Raw genomic sequence first — 20,577 nt, forward strand, 5'->3', positions numbered from 1 at the left:
ACACACACACACACACACACACACACACACACACACACACACACATTTCTACCAAAACCCCTGCTACCCGATCTAGCCACCACTGTATCCAGCCTGGATGGCTCCAAGAGCCACCTCCCTGGCTTCAGCTTCTTCTTTCTGTTCTCCACACAATACCAGAGAAGCCTTTGCTGAGACCATAACACAGAACAAGTTAGTCCTCAGCTCAGAACTTCCAGAGACTTCCCACATCACTCCAAGGAAAAATCCAAAGAGTTCTACATGGCCAAGGAGAATAACTCCCGCCTCCCATTCCCACCGGTTTCTGGCTCAGCCATGCTTGTTTCTCCTGTACATGGGCCATTTCCCTGCCTTAATGCTCCTCCCTGGAGAAACATGAGCAGCCCATTATCCCAAAGCGTTTGTGGTTTTGTTCAAACGAATGCTCTCAATAAGACCCTCACTTGGACCTCAGATTTAAATCCATGCCCCCCCCCCAGCACTGGGTCCATCTCCTTACATAGCTCACACATATGTGTGGTACCCACTGTGTGCTGCTGGGTGCCCTGCTAGTGTCTGGGAGGGGGGCAACTTCAGGTCTGGATTCTACCTGCTACATCTGCGGGGAGACCAGTCAACAGTTAGGACGATGTCCCCGGTGAGATGAGCTGTGCTGGCTCAGAGCAGGGCTAAGGTCCAGGATGGATGGAGTCGGGGAAGGGCTTTCAGGGGACATGGTGTTGCATGGTGGGGTCATCATAGGAAGTACACATGGAATAGTCGGTGCAAAAGCTAAAAAGTGAGAGGCAGCTTGGCACACCCAGGACCCACCTGGCCTTAGGGAGGGGCAGGAGAGATGGCTCAGTGGTGATGAGCACTTGATATAGATATCATAAGGACTGGAGTTCAGATCCCAGCACCCATGTAACGAGACCGGCATCCCACAAACACCTGCAACTCCAGCTCCAAGGGATCTTATGTCCTCTGTGAATCTATAGGTAAGCACACACACACACCCCACAACCCTCCATGGCACATACGCTCACACAAACATTCACACACACACACACACACACACACACACACACACACACACACTTTCAAACACAAATCAAGAAGACAAGGAGGAAGAGGAAGAGGAGGCGGTGGTGGCAGTGGCAGTGGGAGCTGCAGCAGAGGCCGGCGTGGCAGCGGCAACCGAGGAGGATCTCCATGGAGATGGTAGAGAAGGGCCCCAGGGTGTCAGCGTGGCTAGGGTGTGTACGTACTGTGTCCGCTGGTGTAGTGCTGTAGCTTGTCGGTGTACTCTGAGTCGGCGCGCTCAAACCCCCGTCTTCTGGAACAAGAGCAAAGGGCTGGAGCCACCCGAAGGCACCCAGAGAGGGGAGAGGAGAGGAGGGCAACCCCTTGAGGCCACTCCCGTGCTGGAGGTGGTGGTGTCTAGTCCGGTCCTTTCTCTAGCCTTACTCCACCTTGGCTTTCCCTTTTCTCCCTCCGCGAATCCAGGTTCATTCTGTCCCTTGCCCTTTCTGTAGCCAAGTCCCTTTAAAGGGAAGAAACAAAGTCCTCAAACTCTAGTTGTGGCGTCTGACTCCACTAACCTCGGCTGCACTGTCCGTCTGAGCTTCCTCTGGTCCTTGGTTGGGAAGTAAGTGTGGGGGCTTCTTTAAGCAGGAAGGGTCTTTGCATCACTGTCCCACAGCCATCAAGGATTGGCATGACCTACAGTCTCTGCCCTGCCACGCCCACCATGCCCCGCCCCTCCCGGCTAAGCTCCTCCCCTCTTTTCAGTCTCCTTGCCTTAGCTAGGATAGAAGACAGGGAATGAACTATATCTCGTCCTTCAGCCTACCCACAGCTCTCAGCACCCTGCCATTATCTCTGTCCTCTCTTGGTCTGGGATGGTCCTCACTGCCTCAGTGGGCAACCCTGCCCACATACTTGTTGGGACAGCACCCGTTCCTACTGTATGGCTGGATGGTGGACACCGGAGGTATCCTGGATGACTGCAGCGCCTCGGGGGGGGGGGGGCAGTGCCTGAGAGAAAGTCCCCATCTGCTCCCAACTATGGCTAAAGACAAGGCCCAGAAGCCGCCACCCACCTGTTACATACGATGGCAATGACGACCACAGCGATGAGGAAGACTATGCCGGCAGCGGAGGAGCCTACGATGAGGGGCAGCTTTTCCTTGATGCTGGTCTGGTACTCGGCTGCAGAGATAGTGACAGTGGTCATCTCAGCCTGGTGCGGGGGGGGGGCTGACCCTACCCCCATCCTCCACTGATGGTCTCTGAGTGACCCCTAGGCGCCCTTCCTGCTTCTAACCCCAGCAACTTCCTCACACTGAACAGGAAGTGAGATGTGAGAAGGAACAGGCCTATGGCCAGCTTCAACCCTCATCTCATTGAAAAAGTGGGCACAGGGACCCCTGCACTCCCTTGCTGATGTGGTGATAAGCAAGAATGACTAGGGGTGGGGAGGGAGGCTCCTGGGCAGGAATCCTACCCGTACTATGTAAGTAGTCTATCAACTGAGTAATATCTCCAAGACGGGGAGACTGACAGATCTCATCCCATAGGATTGTGGGTAAATCTCTGACAATACTGGCTGAACATCAGCCAGCTTGGCCTGCCATTGTTTCTGTTTCCAGTGTGCCTCACAGAGACCACCACAACAACCCTGGAATGCACTGCCTACAGTGGGCTCTTCTTGTGCTCGGGAAATCAAGCTTATGGAGGTCAGAATGGGCCTGAGGCTGTGCAGGAAGGAAGAGGTCAAAGCCAGCGTGTGAGCTCAGCTGCCTGCCCTGAGGCCAGAACGTGAATGGCAGTGCACAGATGCACTTGGCATTGGCTGGGCTGAGGCCAGCTACATCAGCATCCTCCTCTGTGGTAGGAAGAAGAGGAGCTAGGCAAGGAGGGAGGTCATCTTGGGTTCTTAGGACATGCACATGGTGAGGCATACAGGGGAGTTGGGATGGGGCTCAGTCCCTGGCCTGTGAGCTCATCTGAGGTGCTCATAGAAAGGCAAGAGGAGCTTCTGGTGAGGAAAGGGCAGAGGGTAGAGGGCAGAGGGCAGAGGGCAGAGGAGGCAAATACTGGAACACAGGTACACATACAGGAAAGGCTGCCTCAGTGGGACAGGAGTTTAGGGTCTTCCCTAAATTCCTAAACCCGAGAGGCTCTGAAAAGTTTAGTCAAATGAGAGTGCAGTCTATGGACAGGGGCTAAGGAGGGATTGCTGAAGTCTGGGCACAACACTACCCCAGAATTATGGATAAATCTCTGGTAATCCTTGGCTCACAGGGAGCCCTCAGCCAGCCAGGACTCCCGCTGTTACTGTTTCCAGTGTCACGGAGACCTCTGCATCAGCCCTGGAATACACTTCCTACAGTGAGTGGTCTCTCCTTAGGTCTGGGAAATATCCCTGAATTTGGTTGTCTGGTGACAGGTCATGTAAAGGAGACTATTCTAAACATATTGTGTCCTCAAACCAACTCTAAGGTAGGTTCCTAAGCTTTGAAGTATATATGTTTAGTGTGGATAATGGCGATCATGTAATTTTCATCCCTTTTATGGATAAAAAGACAGGACCAGAAGTTAGGGAGCATGTTTTCAGCTAGACAGCTAGGGCCAAGCCAGAAGTGGACTCCCATCTACCTTGCTTCAGAAGTTACACACCTCCTTATAATCTACTGCTCTTCAAGATTATTAAAGCAGAAAAGGTAGTCAGAGACCATGTACTCCAAGACTGGAAAACGAACATAGCACAGAGGCCCATTCCTTTGCCCAGGGCAGACATTACTAATTTATCCCAACACTTCTTGTTCAGCTTAGATAGGGTTTCAGAAGTCTCAGTCCCATTGCAAGTTGTGAGAGTTGCAAATGGATACAATGTTTACTATCTCAGTTAAGCACAATGCTTTTTTGTTTGTTTGTTTGTTTGATACACACAAAAAACCAGAGCCCAGAAAGAAAAGGATTTGATAAGTATGGATCTACAAGTTAGGTCTGACCTCCTACGTATCCTAGAAGAGGAAGCGGCCTCACTGAAATGATGGTAATATGGAAGTGGGGACCTTTGTGGGCCTTCGATCCCGAGGCTCTATGGCTCAGAGCTGCACAGTTTGTATCTTGTACAAAGGTGGGAGGGAGGGAAGTGGCCTGCTTTCTGGTTGGCACATGCGTCCTAGGACTGGCCACGCCCACTTGTGCATTCATTGGCTCACTGGTTGGTGGGGGCGGTGCTTGGTGTTCTCTGCTTACCTTCTGTCATGGTTTGGAAGTACATCTTGCCACTGTAGCGCCCATAGCCTGCAACGGTGCGTGCCCGCACCTGGAAGACATAGATGGCGCCGGCTTTGAGGCCCTGCACAGTGACTGTGTTGGTGGGGCTTTTTATGGCGGTAGCGTTGTACTCACTGAGCTCCTGCTGGGAACAGAGAAGATGGTTAAAGAGCGCTACCTTCTGCTGCTCTTCGGAGCAGATCCTCTCTGGTGACAGGTCACCCAGTCATGCCTGTGTCAAGTGACTCTACAATGCTTCCCATGGAAGCAGGCTTTTTTTTTTTTTTTTTTTTTTTTTCTGTCTCGGATCTGGAGAGGTGACCTGCTTTGGACTTTGGAACATTCTAGTAGGCATGAGAATAAGAACCCTGCAGACTTTACGTGTGCCTGATGATCTGGCTCAGTTTCTGTGCTTCCGCCATCTGCTGGGACAGGGGCTAGAACCGGGTTCCCGAACAAGACCTTGACCCAGCTCTAAGCTGAAGTAGGGCCATTCGATTCACAGACACAGGTCTATGTTGTATCCCAGGGTGTTTGTGAGACTGCTTGCTTTGCAGCTTTATCTCAGCAAGAGCTGACTAGCACACACGTGTTGTGTGGCCGCTGTACACAGACTCTAAGTTCCTGAAACAGCAGGTAGGAGATTCATCTCATCATTCAATCCTTGTCTGCACATGGCTCTGCCCTGGGCCTCTTTTGTCTGTTTTGAGACAGGATCTCATGTGGCCCAGGCTGGCTTTGACCTTACTCTGTATTTAAAAAGAAGATTGGCTTTCTGATCTTCCTGCTTCTGCCTCCCGAGTGCAGGGATTCTGGGCGTGCACCACCATGCCCAATTTTATGAGTGCACTTTGCATTTTAGGCAGAGACAATGACATTCAAGTTCACACATTGGCTAAGCGGCTGCTTTGGGGCTCAGAACTAGGCTCCACGTGGAGCCACTTCTAGTGCCCAGGACTTTGGGCACACAATGTTCTCGTCTTGGAGAGATGCAGACCACCATTCTCTCTTCCCGGATGTTGCTCAAGGAAACCAGAAGACAACAGGACAAAGATCCAGCTAAGCAGTGTGACCGCAGATGTGACATGGCTAGACCCAAGTGGTGCACACTTAGACATCTGCCAGGCACTCAACAAGACTTCCCTGAGTGTCTTCCCTATTATACTGAGCCTTGACTGGGTGCTAGGGTCCCATAGGAGACTGAGATGTAAGCCCGAGCAAGCCTCAGAGCTCCAACTAGAACAGCTAGAACAGTTGTGGGGATTCAACCTCTCAAAGGAGGGGAAGCTGATGCACAGCTCTGGACCCCTTCCCAGTAGAAAGATACCCAACCACACATGCAGATTAGGTTTACATCTCAGGCACACAGAGTCCCCAAGCACATCCTGAGAGCGGGAGAGTTAACATCATCCCAGGCATTGATGTGAACCTGCTTCAGATGCTGCTCTGTTAGCGTGACCTTAACATCTCAGTGTCTCGTAGCAGGATCATACAGGCTGCCTAAGAGGGAAATTGCTGGGTATGAATGCTCACCAGGCAGGGGAGGAAGTAAGAGCATGCTTAGGGAGAGACCTGACCTCACTGGGGATCCGAGGTAAAGTCAGAAAGCTCCCTGGATAATGGGGGGTGGGGAGGGCTCTGGACTGAAACCTTAAAGAACAAGCAGGAGCCACCAGGTGGTGGAGAGAGAAGGGTCTTCCTGCAGAAAGAGCAGCAGGTAAAAGGCTGGGAGGTAAAGAAGAGCTTGGGATACAAGGTTGCAGAGCACAGTGCTCTCCTGGGAGCCTCTCCTGTCACATCACATGCCAGGGAGCCAGGATGACTCCTGCAGGGCGGCCAGACAGGAGGCTACTTTTCCTCTGCTCTTTCAGACAACTTTCTGGATTCCCCCAGCTGTGTGTGTTTTCCCCTCTTTGGAGCTCCAAGAACATCATCCCCTGAGATGCCAGAGGGAGGCCTGCCATGCCCCTCGCATTGTGTCGTCCTGACTGTCAGCGGGGGTTGTGTTTTATTTTTTCTGTATCAAACATGGAATTTTCCCAGCACTGTGGAAGCTAACTCCACCGAGGATCTCTCATGATCCACACCTGCCAGGCTCCCCTGCTACGTCCCCACTGTTCCCCAGACATCCCAGGTTCTGATCTCCCTGGCACATAGAGCAAGCTGCTCAGATAAACACGCAACTTCTATTTTATTCTTTTTTTTTTTTTTTTTTTTTTTTATAGAGGGGGGTTGACATAAGAGTTTCATGTAGCCAGAGATGGCTACGTAGCCAAGGATGACCCTGAACAGATAATCCTCCTGCCTCTGCCTCCTATATTCTGGGATCACAGACATGTACTATTCTATCCAATTTACATGGTGCTGGGGGTGGAACTAGGGGCTTTGGTACACCAGGAAGGCACTTTACTCACTGAACTACATCCATGGCTTCAATGAATATATTTAAAAAGGTATATGTATTTGTGGGTGTGCAGGTCAGAGGTCAATAAGAGTGTTTTTCTCAGTTGTTCTTCACTGTGTCTTTTCCTTCCTTCCTTCCTTCCTTCCTTCCTTCCTTCCTTCCTTCCTTCCTTCTTCCTCCCCTCCCCTCCCCTCCCTTCTCCTCCCCTCCTCTTTCCTCCCCTCTCCTCTCCTTTCCTTTTTTGGAAACTGTCTTTCACTGTCCTGAGCAATCAGGCTAGGCCAGCAAGCCTGCAAGCCACAGGGATCCCCCTTCTCCACCTCACTAGTGCCTGAATTTTATGTGTGCTTTGCTGTGTATAGTTGTTGTTGTTTGTTTATTTTTTTAACATGTGCACGGGGATGGAACTCCTGCTTGTACTACAAGCAAGCACCTTGCCAAATGAACAGTCTCTCCAGTCCCGACTCTGTAACATAACTATAGCCTATGCTCTATTTGGGGCATACATTAACATTTTCTTCATTCAAATTTAATCTGGGGTTCCATGTTTTATTTATGTCTGTGGATGCGGCTCGGGGCCTCAGGCATGCTAGAGGAGTGCTCTATCACTGAGACATATATATGCCTCCTACTATGCTCTATCACATCACCCTCATTTTCCTGGATACCAGGCTCTTGGCCAGGCTCCCCAAGTCGCAAGTGTCCTTTCTTTCTCTATCTCAAGGCTCAGCACAAATGCTGACTCTGATGGAGACCTTTAGGATGTCCCAGGCAGGATTTGTGGGTATAAAACCTCTTCTAATGTTCTAATGTACATACCCATCTTCTCTGAGGATGGAGGTTTCCTGAGGGCAAGGGCCACACACTATCTCAGTACACAGGTGCTCCTTAGTGACACACATGGCCAATCTACGGTACAATTCCAACACTGACCAGTAGGTGCCGCTGTGCAACACGCTATCTACTCCAGCACAAAGGCTGGTTGGTGTCCACATTCTGGATTGGTGCCACCTTGGGACACTTGGGGTTTGAGTTTGTATATATGAGGATGAGAGGAAACCCTGGTGTCACAGGTACCCTGGGGGGGGTGTGAGGAACCAGTCCAAGCAGATCATTTCCCTAAAGCCAGGCACAAGATGGAGATAGGACCAGACACTGTTTTAAATACTGAGTTTCTCTCCCACGGAGATGCAGTGTCTTCAGGATAGACCCCTTTCACTTTCTTGAGGCTCTGTGTACCATTCCAGAAAACAGAGCAATAAATGCCAAAGCTCTAGAATTCAATCAGGCAGCACGTGGCTCACTGGGATGTTGGAGAGATTGTATTGCTCTAGCTGTTTCTCTGGAGTACCATTGGCTGGGTAATAGGAGAAATGCAGAGAAACCTACCAGGGCCTGCAGGAAGAGACAGAATCAGGCCCCAGTCTGCCTGCCTGCTGCTTCCTTCCTTCCTTCCTTCCTTCCTTCCTTCCTTCCTTCCTTCCTTCCTCCCTTCCTCTTTCTCTCTCTCTCTCCTTTTAATTTTGTTGAGCCAGACTCACAGATCTCCAGGCTGGCCTTGCTATCTAAGTGGGAATGTGACCTTGAACTCCAGAGTTCTGCCTCTACCTGCAGAGTGCTGGGATTTCAGGCATGCACTAGCAAGGCTGGTTGGTAGCCTTGGCTTTCCCATCTTCAAAGGAAGGTTACCAGCAGTGGGTGCCATTCACTCTGCCTGATCCAGGAAGAGTCCATTGAAAATGTTCCAGGACAGCCAGGGCTATACAGAGAAACCCTGTCTTGAAAAAAAAGAAAGAAAGAAAGAAAGAAAGAAAGAAAGAAAGAAAGAAAGAAAGAAAGAAAAGAAAATGGCTAGGGACTTTAGCACTCAAATGCTGTCACTGTGCACAGTGGCTCCACAATCGCCAGCTCCTGTGGTCACTGCCATGACCAGTGCTGTTAGAGAGTAAGTAGCCGTTGTTCCCAAGATACGTGAGGGACGGCTGAGGTGAGTGAGTGCGGGCTCAGGCTTCTCTCGACAGAGCCTGCTCCAAACACAGCTGGACGCCACAGTTCCTGCTCTCCCCAGTCCTCGTGCCCTGTCTGAAATGCTTGCTTCTCTCAGCTGCTGACTGGCCATGTCTGTTGAACTGACATTGACATCAATGTCAGGATGCCTGCATGGTCCAGTGTCTCTGCTCCCGGCTGTGGAGACCACGAACCCATGGGCTCTGGGAGGCTCTGCTGAAGGAGGCCACTTCCCCAGGGACACTGGGTGGATGGAAACCGCCAGTCTGCCGTGAGCCCGCTGCTATTTACCCAGCAGCCTCAGGCAATGGCTGTCAGTTCAGGCTCAGGGAAGGCAGCGGGTCCCAGTAGATCTGGGGAAAGACCAAGCCAAGGAGACCCGAGAGCCATCGCCATTCCTAAAGGGCCTTTCTGGAGAAGCAAGAGAGGAGGAGGGAAGGTGGGCGTGGCCCTTTGATGGAGACAGACCAGCATTTGTTCTAGAAAGTTCTGAAGCATCCCAGACAGGGATGAATTGTGGGTACCGGGCAGATCCTAGATACCAGTCAGAGGCAGCCATGGCTTGTCAGGGACACAACCTGACTGACCCTCCCAGGTGACTCCGGAAGGCTGAGGCATCAGAACAGATGTCGATCCTGGATCCCTGACCCCCACCATCAGTTACTGGCTCCCTCTCCTTGGGTTCTGAATGACCCCAGGCTGCGGCCTCTGCTTCTGCTGACCCTTGGCATCTGCTCCAGGGTATCCTGCTTAGCAAGTGCTAGGCTACTCTTTAAAATCACTTGCCTTTGGAACCAGCACCATCCACAGGGTCATCCTGCCATGTCCCAGGGGCCCCGGGCACCAAAACGTCCACTCTTACCGCCTCTGTTGCCGACCTTCCCCCAACTCAAGCACCCGTCATTTCTCACTCCGTGTCCCATGTGTCTCTGGGCCCCCCTCTTCCCGCCCCCCAAGTCTACTTTCTAGTACTCTGCATGGATCTTTAACACAACTGGAGTCAGATCCCAGCATTCCAGAACCTTCTATCAGACTCTAAATCAAATCCAGACTCACCAGGCCTGGAAGGCAGGACACACCCCAGCCAGCCTCCCTTTCCAACGGCTCCCCCGTGGCCTGCTCTCTCTCCCCTGTGTGTTGTTCTTATTGAGGTCTGAGATCATTTCTCAGTTCTCCGAACGCAGCTGCTCAGCTCTGCCCCAGGGCCTTTGAGCCCGCTGCGCCTGCTGCCTGAATGGCTGCCTTCATCACACACCCGTGCTCTGTAAACTTCTCTCAGCTTTCAAACCTCAGCTCAGATGTCCCGGATACGGGCCTCCCCAGCCGTGCTTAGGTACCTCCCACCCCCAAGACCTTTGCCGTCCCTTCTGTGGAGAGTATTTCACATGGCTGTTACTGTCTGAGCCTTCTTCCCCCACTCCCCCCGATGGTCAAGTCCTCTGCAGCCAGCGTCAGCTGGTGATAGTGGAAGTCAAATGACCCAGTGGCTGTCCTTTAATGGCATGTACACCCAGACTCTGAGCAGACGGGCTAACTGACAGGGACCTGGTCCTAGCTCCATGTCACTGGTCATCTCAGAAGTAACCTTGGGAGAAAGCCGGGAGGCAGGAGCACCAGAGAGAGTGAGAAGGGGAGATGGAGGGTGGATCCTTCCTTTGACTCTCAGCACAGAGTGCCGACAGGCCACGTGGGCCTCTGTGCCTCAGTTTCTCCTCCCGTCAGTGCCGGGGAGTTCCATTCCAAGGATGATTGTGGTGATGGAGTGGTCCCCTGCACACATCGAGGACTGTGAGAAGTGACCAGGTGGCCACCTGGTCCCAAAGAAAGCAGAGCAGTGTCACCCCAGCCGACACCTCTGCCAGACTCCCAGGCCTGGCTGCTGCGCTAGGAAATGGGTCGCAGTCAGGACCGCAGAGGGATTCCTCATTTCCGCTCCAATCTTTGGGGAAAAATACTTTCAGTTTCATTTAATCACAAGGCTTCTTAATTAGTTTTTTTTCCCCTTTTCTTTCTTCTGTTTTTTTTTTTTCTCCTTTTTCTCTCTCTAAAATCAGCTGTTAAGCTGTCCTTGCTGGAGGGAGCAGAGACACTGGCCCCTGTAAGGCAAAGCTTCCCGGTCCAGCTACCCAGACTGGGAGCCCCATCAAAATCCTTCAGGACCCAGTGAGATATAGGGCTGCTTTTTTTCAAGAGAGACACTCAGGCCTCTCGGTAGCTGCTTCCTCAACTCATCCAACAAGTACTTATGGAACGCCTACTGTATACCAGGACACGGCAGAGCTAATGTCTCACTCACGGTGGCTCTATCAGCACAGGGCCAAGAGAGGACTCAGTGTTGGCCCTGGTCTTGGCAGTATGGGAAGGTCTCTTGGAGAAGGCCAGGACGTTCGTGCCGAAATACTAAAGTATGAACTGGGGCTGGCCGGGGTGGCGAGGGGCAGGAAGTGACTGGCCCAAGTGGCCAGCCTGCCTCTGGTTCTTGTTTCATTCATGGGCTCCATCCCTCACTCTCTGCTCCATCCACACAATGCTCTCATTCATCATTCGCACCCTAGGGAGAGCAGGCCCCCTGCTGCCAGCATGTGGGCTTTCCAGAGAAGAGGCAGAGGCTGTGGGAAGATGCTCAAGGCTGGTAGCGGTGGTGGTGTTTCCTGGTACCCTGAAGTTGCTGACAGGCAGGGATAAGAGACCAGGGAGGGAAGAATGTGATGGAGAAGTCAAAAGCTGGGGCTGGGGTAGGAGCCGGGGTGTGTGTGTGTGCAGGCCTCTCTGGGGGGGGGGGGAGACAGCTGGTTGAGATAGTTGGGCACTGTAGTGATGCGGGGGTGGGGGGCTCCTTCATTCCTTCACTCAACTCATCTACTGGGTATCTCTAGGCTTCAGCTCAAAGCTCTGGGGAGAAGGTGATGACCAGAGAGAGAGGTGCTCCTGACAGCAACACAGGACACTGGGATATACAGGGGGAAACACCCATGATTAGGAGGAGCACTTGAATGAGGCCAGGTTAACAGGTGACAAACAGATCTCTACTACCCCAGAGGCTGATGGGGACTAGGCAGGGTCTCAGAGAGGTCTCAGGGCTTTTGCAGGCCTAGCTGCCACAGTCCCTGAACCCCAACAGCATGATCCCCCATCCATTTCCTGCTCACTGTGAGCTCGCCCCCAACAAAGGGCTTCCTACCAATCATTTACCGGCAGCTTAGTTTGAACAGAAGCCCCAGGGCACCTTTCTCCGGGGTCCTTGTGGTCTCTATGGGTAGAAGGAGGAAGAATTCCAAGTCTAGGCACCAGGTTACAGGGCCTCTGGTGTTTATTCCTACAGGGGGCCAACTGCTATGTCCATTCTTGGAGGCCTGTGCTATGTGGTGCTCATGGTCTCTGGTCCCATGTGGCACTGCACGGAAATACTAGCCCACCCTGTAGGAGGCAGGCAGGAGAGCAGGGAAGCCCATGCATTCGCCTCTGCAGGGGACCAGGGACATGTCTGGTGTTGGTGTCTGCCCCTTCTTCCTCCTCATAGAGTGGCAGTCTCCTCTGCCATCCACCCAGGTGAAGATGGAGGCTCCCAGGGCCAAGTTTGACTGTCTGAGGGTGCAAATGGGTTCTGCCTATTTGTCTTACGTGCGTGGCTTTCAGCCACAGGTCTCTCAAAGAGGAGTGTAGTCCATTCTAAAAGATCAGAGAGAAATCTGTCTATGCCATCCAAGGTGCCTGAGTGGAGACAGGGCCACAGTAGACTCAGAGGGCCTTAGAGGAAGGCTGGCTTTCTTCCCTCAGCCATAGGAAGAGCCCTTCTGTTCACTGTCAGCTCACTGTGGGATCCCCTCAACTGTGGGTTTCCCTGTTAGTCACCGACACCGTAGTTTGGACAGAAGTCCATCTTTCCCAGAGGCCCTTCTAGGGGTCCACCCCGCATAGGGTGTAGACGCTTTCAACTGGTGAAGACCAGTTATTAATGCTAAGCGCAGTTTTGTTTTGTTTTGAAAAACAGTTTATCTCAAACCCAGGCCTCTGGAGGACAAGACTGAAGAGGTCTTGACAGTAACAGGTCTGAATGAAGGTGGCATGTCGTTCAGACAGACAGCTGGTCCCCTGGACCAGAACATTGAGAGGGCAAGGCCCCGCCTAAGAGCTCACAGCAGGGGCGGGAGAGCCAATGGAGAGCCCAGCAGGCTGACCCTGAGGCTGGCAGGAGAGTACATACCAGGCCTAGATTGGGAGAGGGGCGTTTGGGGATATGGAGCCTGTTGGCCCAGGGCTACCTTCTCATAGTACTGCAGTTCATAGTCCAGGATCACACCGTTGGGCTGGTCTGGCTGGGACCACGACAGGGTGATGCTGTCCACGGTGCGGCTCACCTGGTGCATGATGGACACGGCCGATGGTGCTGCAAGAGAGGTCAGAGGTCAGGGGGGGGGTCAAGAGAGGTCAGAGGTCAGGGGTCAAAGCAGGCATGAGGAAGTGCAACTTATTTTAGAAGCGTGAGAGCCACCATGGGGCCAGTGAGGACAGGGTCAGAAAGCAGGTTGGTGAGGGGTCAGGGACCAGAGAAAAGACCAATAAGGAATGCCAGACCATGGTGGGGGCTCACCCCCCCCCGGCTCACTGACCTGTGGCCTGGGAAGGGTCTTTCACCTTTGGGAGCCTCAGCTTCCACACCCCTGCTTGATGCTATGGAAGGTGTGTGTGTGTGTGTGTGTGTGTGTGTGTGTGTGTGTGTGTGTGTGTGTGTGAAGGCTGAGTGGATGACTGGGAAATAATTTTGGGAGTGCCAGCATCCCTCCAGGGAGAAGCCACGCCACCTGGCCATTCAGTGCCATATAGACTCATGGAAGAAAGTGGGCTCATTTCTGTCTAGTGAGCCCCACCCCGACCCCTGCTCTTCCCCTTAACCCCAGCCAGCATCACATTAGGCTCTGTAAAGAGGAACCAGAGAATCCACCCAGAGCCAGGGCTCCCAGTGGCTGCTTCTGGAATCTCCAGTTCATGTCCAACTACAAGGCAAAGTGTCAGAATGTGCCCTGTTGCTTGCCTCTCTTCTCAGCTGGTGCCACTATAACTGGGAGACCTGGACAGACCCCACCTTGCCTTCTCATTCCAGCCACTGACCATGCAGTCTCAGATGTGGGGTGCCTGGGAATCCAGACTCCCAAGCATGCACAGAGAGGGGGAGTGAGTGATTTGTCCAAGATCACACAGCAGGGAGTGGGTCCACAGCGGTGAGCCTGGTGGGGCATGTGGTCCATTCTACCCCTCAAGGACTGTGTACAGCCAGGACTCTGCCCACAGTCCCTCTGGCTGAAGCCACAGGGTGGGCTCTTAAGAGGAGGGGTAGGATCATGCAGCCAAGGCAAGTGGGCCCAGCCTTTGGAGTCTGTCCTTGTCCTGAAGGGCCCGGGGTATGACAGAAGGCCTGGAGAAGATGTCTGCCTGAACCTCTATTAAGCTCTCTTGGAGACTCTGTGGGCTCAAGATGCCCACCCAGAGGAGGCCCTGGTTACTGACACCCACAGGGTCACTAGCTCAGATAACACATGCCATCTGTGGGTTGGGCACTTATTTTTTAAATAATTTTTTTTGGGGGGGGTTTGAGACAGGGTTTCTCTGTATAGCCCTGGCTGTCCTGGAACTCACTCTGTAGACCAGGCTGGCCTCAAACTCAGAAGTCTGCCTGCCTCTGCCTCCCGAGTGCTGGAATTAAAGGCGTACGCCACCACGCCCGGCGGGTTGGGCATTTATAATACCTGCTCTACAGATGAGGGAAAGAACTCAGGAAGGATGAAGAAACCTGCCTGAGGTCACGTGCAGCAAGCAATGGAGCCAAGATTCAAACCTAGGCAAACTCGGGGCCAACCAGCTTTCCTGTAGTGATAATGGCAGACCAGGGATGCTGAAGAGGTTTATAAGGACATCCTAAACTCCAGACTGTAGTCTTGAAGCCAATCCACCCTCCTCCAGGCATGGCAGCTCCCATGGGCTTGAGGGGTCTGGGCTGTAGCAGGCTTGGGTTTCAGGCAGATCCTGGGCTCTGAGCCCGTAAGCCCCGTGACCCAGGCGTGGTGAGGAGACGGGATCTGCCAGGAAGATGATCAAGGCGGGCCGGGGAGCTGGCCCCACTCTCGGAATCCAGAGATTAGCAATGAGAAAAGGCACTAGCTAGAAACTGTCCGGGCCCCTCCTGCTGCCGCGCCCACACCGGGTCAGATTACCTTGGAAGTTGGACATCTGGGAATTCTGGTATTTTCAATTATCAGACGGGCACGTCAGGAGGCTATGGGGTCAGCGGTGCCCTGTGACCCTTGCCAGGAGATGGAGCCCCAGGGGGCAAAGCACAGAGGAGGCCTGTGGCTTGAGGAGGTGGGGGAAGCTGGGCAGCCTGCTTTCCTGCAGCAGGTGGCCAAGGGGCCTGCTGGTCTCCAGCAAGACCTGGGGAGAATGGAGAGAGCCTGCCCTCCCTGGCAGGGGCTTGCGCCAGCTGAATTCTCCCTACAAGCCAGGTTTCTTCCCTAAGTAATGAAGGGGCTGGACGAGGGACTTCTGAGGCTGGATGAGGTGACACTGCAAGGTGGTCTCCACAGGCTAAATGAGGGACCGGCTTCTAGTCCTAGATGCCAGCATAGGTCAGAGAGGCAGAAGGCTGGGATGCTGCCTGGCCAGAGGCAGGCGGCCACACCTCACTTCCTGTGTGCTGAGGATGAAGGAAAAAACCCAATTTTGGCCATCCATTCCCAGTTGAGAAGAGGCAGTGAGCTAAGGCGCCATAGGGAGAGGCAGCCACACACTGGCCTGTCTGAGGCCCCACCCCAGGCCCAGGCCTGATGGCCCCAGAACCATCCCCTGCCTTTGCTTCCACGGATGGCTCCGCAGATGCCTGAGCCTGCTGTGGAGGCCCTGTCTGGCATATCTCTCTTTTCACCATCTCCTCTCTCCCAGACACCATCTATTCTGCCTCTTTATGTTTCCCAATATACCAAGGTCCCCACCCCTGGGGGTTTTGGCTCCTGATTCTCTGCTGAGAAACCTCTTGCCTGCCACCCACCAGAGATCAACGGTCTCATCTCCATTCAGGTCTCCACCCAAATGTCGCCTGTTCAGGGACACCATGCCTGTCTCCTCTCTGTCTCAACATGTTCAACCCTTCACCCTCAGTGCCTGGAACAGTGTCTGGCTCAGCAATGTTTATTGGTATGTGGAGGGAAGGAAGGAAGACAGGCAGGCTGGCTGGCTGGCTGGCTGGCTTTGGGCAAGCTAACCCTCTCTCTTCCCAGGTTCCTTTGCTTCAGTCTCCTTCCCAACAGTCAATCTTTCAGACAGGAACAAAATTCGAGTTCTTAGTTAAGCACACTGTGCCCAATTAAAAGACTATGCTTCCCTAACCTCTCTATTGGCTGGAGTGGCCGTGTTGAGTTTGCCAGTAGATATAAGCTGAACTATTACATAAAACCCAAAGGAAGTCATTTTTACAAGGAGAGCAGACTCCTAACCTTCTCTCCTGGTGTCTGGGATGCGTGTAATAGCAGGAGACACTGCAGCTAGTCTGGCCCAGAAAAAGATGTATGGAGGAGTCTGGTCCCCTGGACTCCACATTCTCTACCTTCTAATATTATTTATGGCTCAAAGAAAGGCCACGTGGCCTGTTGTATCAACCATCCCTCTCTAACTGTACCTTTCTGTCTTATCCATTTTCAGATTTCCTGTCTCTGGTTCTGGGCCTGGCTATATGACTTCCTTTTGGCAAATGGGATAGAGGCACCCATCACTTGAAAAGGCTCCTGTGTGTGCCCATCTGTCTGCTGCCTCAGTTCCCTGTATCTGCAAGGACTTTGTATCCAGGACACCCTGCTAATGATGAGACCCTTTAATACAGTTCTTCATATTGTGACCGCCCCAGCCATAACATTATTCTCATTGCTACTTCCTAACTAATTTTGCTACTATTACGAATCGTAATGTAAATATCTGTGTTTTTTGATGGTCTTAGGTGACCCCTGTGAATGGGTTATTTGAACCCAAAGGGATCACAACCCACAGGTTGGGAACCACTGTACTAGAGGCCTTAGAGACACGTGGCAGCTGGGGTCACTGCAGTTCAACAGACAGCTATCAACTCCAAATAGGGAGTTGCCTGTGCTCTGGAGCAGATAGACAGACAGCAAACACGAGCACACCTCTACCAGGACCGACGCTTCCACGGGCTGCTCAGAGACTCGCAAACTCGTGGCATATTGCTTTTCTTCTGTCACCAGCTTTGCCGTCCCACCTGTCCCGTGTCCCGCCTGTATCACGCAGTGAGCCCATCTTCAATGGCACCTTCAGTCAGCAACGCCTCCCCGGCTCCAAAGGATCAGAGCGCAGGATGCGGTCTCCCTCGCCTTCTCTTCTCCCCTTCTCTCCTCTTTCCCCAGGCCCCTGCTCAGAGCTCTCTGATCCTCTCAGCCTCCCAGGGAGAGAAGAGGGTGGAGACAAGTTCATACCAGTTCCAGAGCAGAAGGCATTGTGTGCCCGGACCCAGCAGGGCATAAGGATCAGAGGAGCCCTGGGGATAAGAAAGGCTTTGGAGAGTTCAAAGTCTTTCATTGAGGGAGCCACGTGGCATGGTGTCGTGGACACAGACCTGGGCAGGGAGCCTGGGGACCTGTTCTGCCAAGGAACCTTACGGAATCCAGAGGAGCCACTTAGGAATCTCTTTGGGCCTCAGTTTCCCTCTACATAGCAAGAGATGTGCATGAGATAAATTGGGGCCCCTGTGATGTGGGGTATTTCAATATGACCCTAATTCTGTGCTTTGATTAGCAGGACCATGACTCCAGAAGATGTCCACACCCATGTCTTGGGGACTATGGCTCCTCATGTGGCAAATAACCCTTGAGACGGGAGACTTTCCTGTTCTACCCACATGGAGACCAAACTTAAAGGAGTAGGGCTTTCCCTGATCAGACATCCTGTGGATGAATGAAAGCTATCAGAGGTTCTGGGCAAGGACTTGAAGGGATCTCAGTGGCTCAGGGTGGCTCAAAGGTGAAGGAAACCAAGCCATCCCTGGAAGAATCAGATGCAGCACACTGTCTCAATACACGAGGGCCAGAAGCCAGGCCTGGTGATCCAGGGGCTGTAGTCTCAGAAAGCTGAGGCTGGAGGATTTCAAATTTAAAGTTTCCCTGGAGCTACAGAGTACATTTAAGGCCAGCCCGGGCAACTGACCGAGTCCTGACTTCAAAATAAAAAAGGGGAAAGATACAGAGCTCCATACCTGGCACACACGGGATCCTAGGTTCCACGTAAGGATAAGGAGAACAACTCAAAGATCCCGCAGCCCCAGCAGCAAGCCGCATGCCCTGCTGTTTGCAGAGATCTGCATAGCCTCAGAACTCTGAGGTCCTACTGTGTGCAGCTGGAACTGGCTAAGCCTGCAGTGGCCAGGCATGTAGTAATGCCACACTGTTGCTCATCCTTCTAAGCCCCCTGCAAAAGCCCATTTCACAGGCAGGGGAAACTGAGGCCAAAAAAGTGAGGGCTCCCTTTCAACCGGGGCCTCAGATCAGAAGTCTGACCTCAGGTCAGATCAGTTAGGCCTGGCACTGATGTCCTTTCTTCCATGTGACCAACTGGGCTAGGAGGACAGGGCATGCCCCCGATGGATCAATCTATTATTCAGCGCTCGTGACTTTGAAAGTTGAAGTCATCTTTTTGGACACAGTAGGGACTCTTATCTGCAGGTGTCCTGCCACCCCAGGACCTGATGACATTCAGATCCTGTAACCTCCTGCCATGATGGCTGTGGGCAAGTCCCTAAGAGTTCCCAGCTCTTCTCTATAAACGACCAAAGGACCTTTCAGCTCTGGGAGCGACTCCTGGCTGAGGGCCTGACCTAGCATCTGCATGTACTGAGCACTTGGTTCATGCAATGGACTTCATGGTCACAGTGGAAGCAGAGGACCTCTGGGTTTTTAGTACCTGCCTATGCCAGGCAGCCTGGGTGGCACTGGGGACATTAGCTCTGTGAGGAAGGAGGCCTATAGGGAGAACCGAGCAGATGTGATCATATTTAGTAGACCAAGGCTACCTACCAGCAGGGGACAGCCGGGCTAGATTTGAGGCAGGCATGGTGTCAGCCTGAAATCCCAGGACTCCAGAAACAGAGGCAGGAGGACGAGAGGTTCAAGGTTATCCTCAGCTACATATTGAGTTCAAGGCTGGTCTGGGCTATATGAGATCCTGTCTCTAAATCAATCAGTCAGTCAATCAAAGCCAGGTTTCCCTACCTGACTCCCTTTCTCATCACCTCTGGAACCTGCTGGGTGTGAAGATGGTTGGGGGTGGGGTGCTGAATTGTTTAGAGCATGTCTAGAGTAGCCTTGCCCCCCCACCCCCCAGGATTCTGGGCAGCCCTGAGGACTGGTACCTGTGACTGAGGTGTTCCTCCCTGCCCCTCCCCACCATGGTTACCCAGCTGTCCTGCTTGTCTATCCACATAAATGCCACCTCTCTGAGGAGCTGTGTCTTGCCCTCTGGTCTCTCTGTGTGTCGGGTCAGGGGGCAGGATGGCCATGTGACAGAGGCTGAGGGCTCTGACAGCTGGGCCCAGTCATGAGGTCGCTCATTCCCAGCTGGTGAGCCCGGGCATGCGGTTTGGCATTCCTTCTAGTGTAAACCCGGCAAGGCCAGCCTCTTCTCCCTCCTCAGTCCCCGAGTGCCACTTGCGTCTGGGCAAAAGGCACGCCACAAAGGCAGAGTGTGGGTGGAGGCGCGTGACGGCTTCATGAAGTCAGAAGACAGCTCTGGCCCCGGCGAGTGCCAGGGGACTGTGAACAGAGCCCAGAGCTTGCCCAAACGAAAAGCTTTTTCCTTTTAAGGCAGTGAGCTAGATATTTATAAATTGAATTTTAGGGTCTGTCCAAACCCACCACCGAATGCATCATCGGCCTGGGGCGGGGCATTCCCCCTCCAACCCTGTGCCTTGTTTTCTTGCAGTCTCCGGTGTCCCAAGCTCCCCATCCTTGCACGCTTCCCTGAACTTTCTGTGAATGCCTCTGGACTGCTCCATGTGGGGCGTCTCCTTCTGAGTTCTGGGACAGCCTCTGTGAGGAAAAGCAGACCACTGCCTGTGGGCGGTGACGGTGGGGCAGACAGACAGACAGACAGACGCATAATGGTCAGAGACCTAAAACTAAATTTTAGCACCAGGAATGTGAAGCCCTGGCGCTGGGCTGGGGAGAGGTGTCTGCGTCAGGATCATCAGTGAGATGAGCTCAGGTCTGCAAGCAGGCCAGAGTCACATGTGCAAAGGCCCTGTGGCAGGAGGGACCAGGGCTTAGGAGGAACAGTAGAACCCTGTCTGTCCCCCTCCTGCATTGTTCTCCCTAGGGACAACTTCCTCTCTGCCCCATCCCATCTCTTCAGCCTTTGGAGCCCAGCTCAAATGCTCAGTGCAGGAAGTCTCTCATCCCAAGAAGGCCGTGGTCTGCACTGGCGGGCATTCTTGGCTCTCATGTCAGGCAGCTATGACACAGGCTCTGTATCTACAGTTTACCTTGTACCCATAGTGTAAGTCCTTACAGGCAGGGCTGTTTCTCCAGGCTGGAGTTAGAGGCCAGCAGTCCCACGTTTAAATCAAGAGCTGAACCTATTTGGTAGCGGGACTTTTTTTTTTTTTTTAAACAGGGGCTATCCTGAACTCTCTAAGTAGACCAGGCTGACCTTGAACTCACTGAGATCCAACTGCCTCTGCCTTGAGAGTGCTGGGATTAAAGGCAGCACCACCATGCCTGGGTAGTAGTGGGACTTCTTGTGATTGCTCCAGGTCCCTGTGCCTCATCCCTACTCACTGGTGGTGGTGGTGGTGTGTGCGCGCGCGCGCGCGTGTGTGTGTGTGTGTGTGTGTGTGTGTGTGTGTGTGTGTG

The 20,577-nt window shown here is 53.0% G+C and overlaps 1 protein-coding gene across 4 annotated transcripts in view; it reads right to left on the reverse strand.

Annotated features, from left to right (window-relative positions):
• Ephb2 (EPH receptor B2) overlaps positions 1-20,577 on the reverse strand; it is a 119,479-nt gene that overhangs the window by 17,666 nt on the left and 81,236 nt on the right. Inside the window, exons 5-8 of one of the 4 annotated variants that reach the window (XM_029539707.1) lie at positions 12,940-13,064; positions 4,246-4,408; positions 2,082-2,190; positions 1,248-1,312 (exon numbers count right to left, since the gene is read on the reverse strand). In XM_029539707.1, coding sequence (XP_029395567.1) covers positions 1,248-1,312; positions 2,082-2,190; positions 4,246-4,408; positions 12,940-13,064 — 462 coding nt within the window. Of the gene's footprint in view, positions 1-1,247; positions 1,316-2,081; positions 2,191-4,245; positions 4,412-12,939; positions 13,065-20,577 lie in introns of all 4 variants that reach the window. The other 3 variants (XM_021200806.2, XM_029539704.1, XM_029539705.1) reach the window with 3 other exon arrangements.

The sequence above is a fragment of the Mus pahari genome, chromosome 6 (assembly GCF_900095145.1).
Source record: "Mus pahari chromosome 6, PAHARI_EIJ_v1.1, whole genome shotgun sequence".
In the NCBI taxonomy this organism is placed as follows: domain Eukaryota; kingdom Metazoa; phylum Chordata; class Mammalia; order Rodentia; family Muridae; genus Mus; species Mus pahari.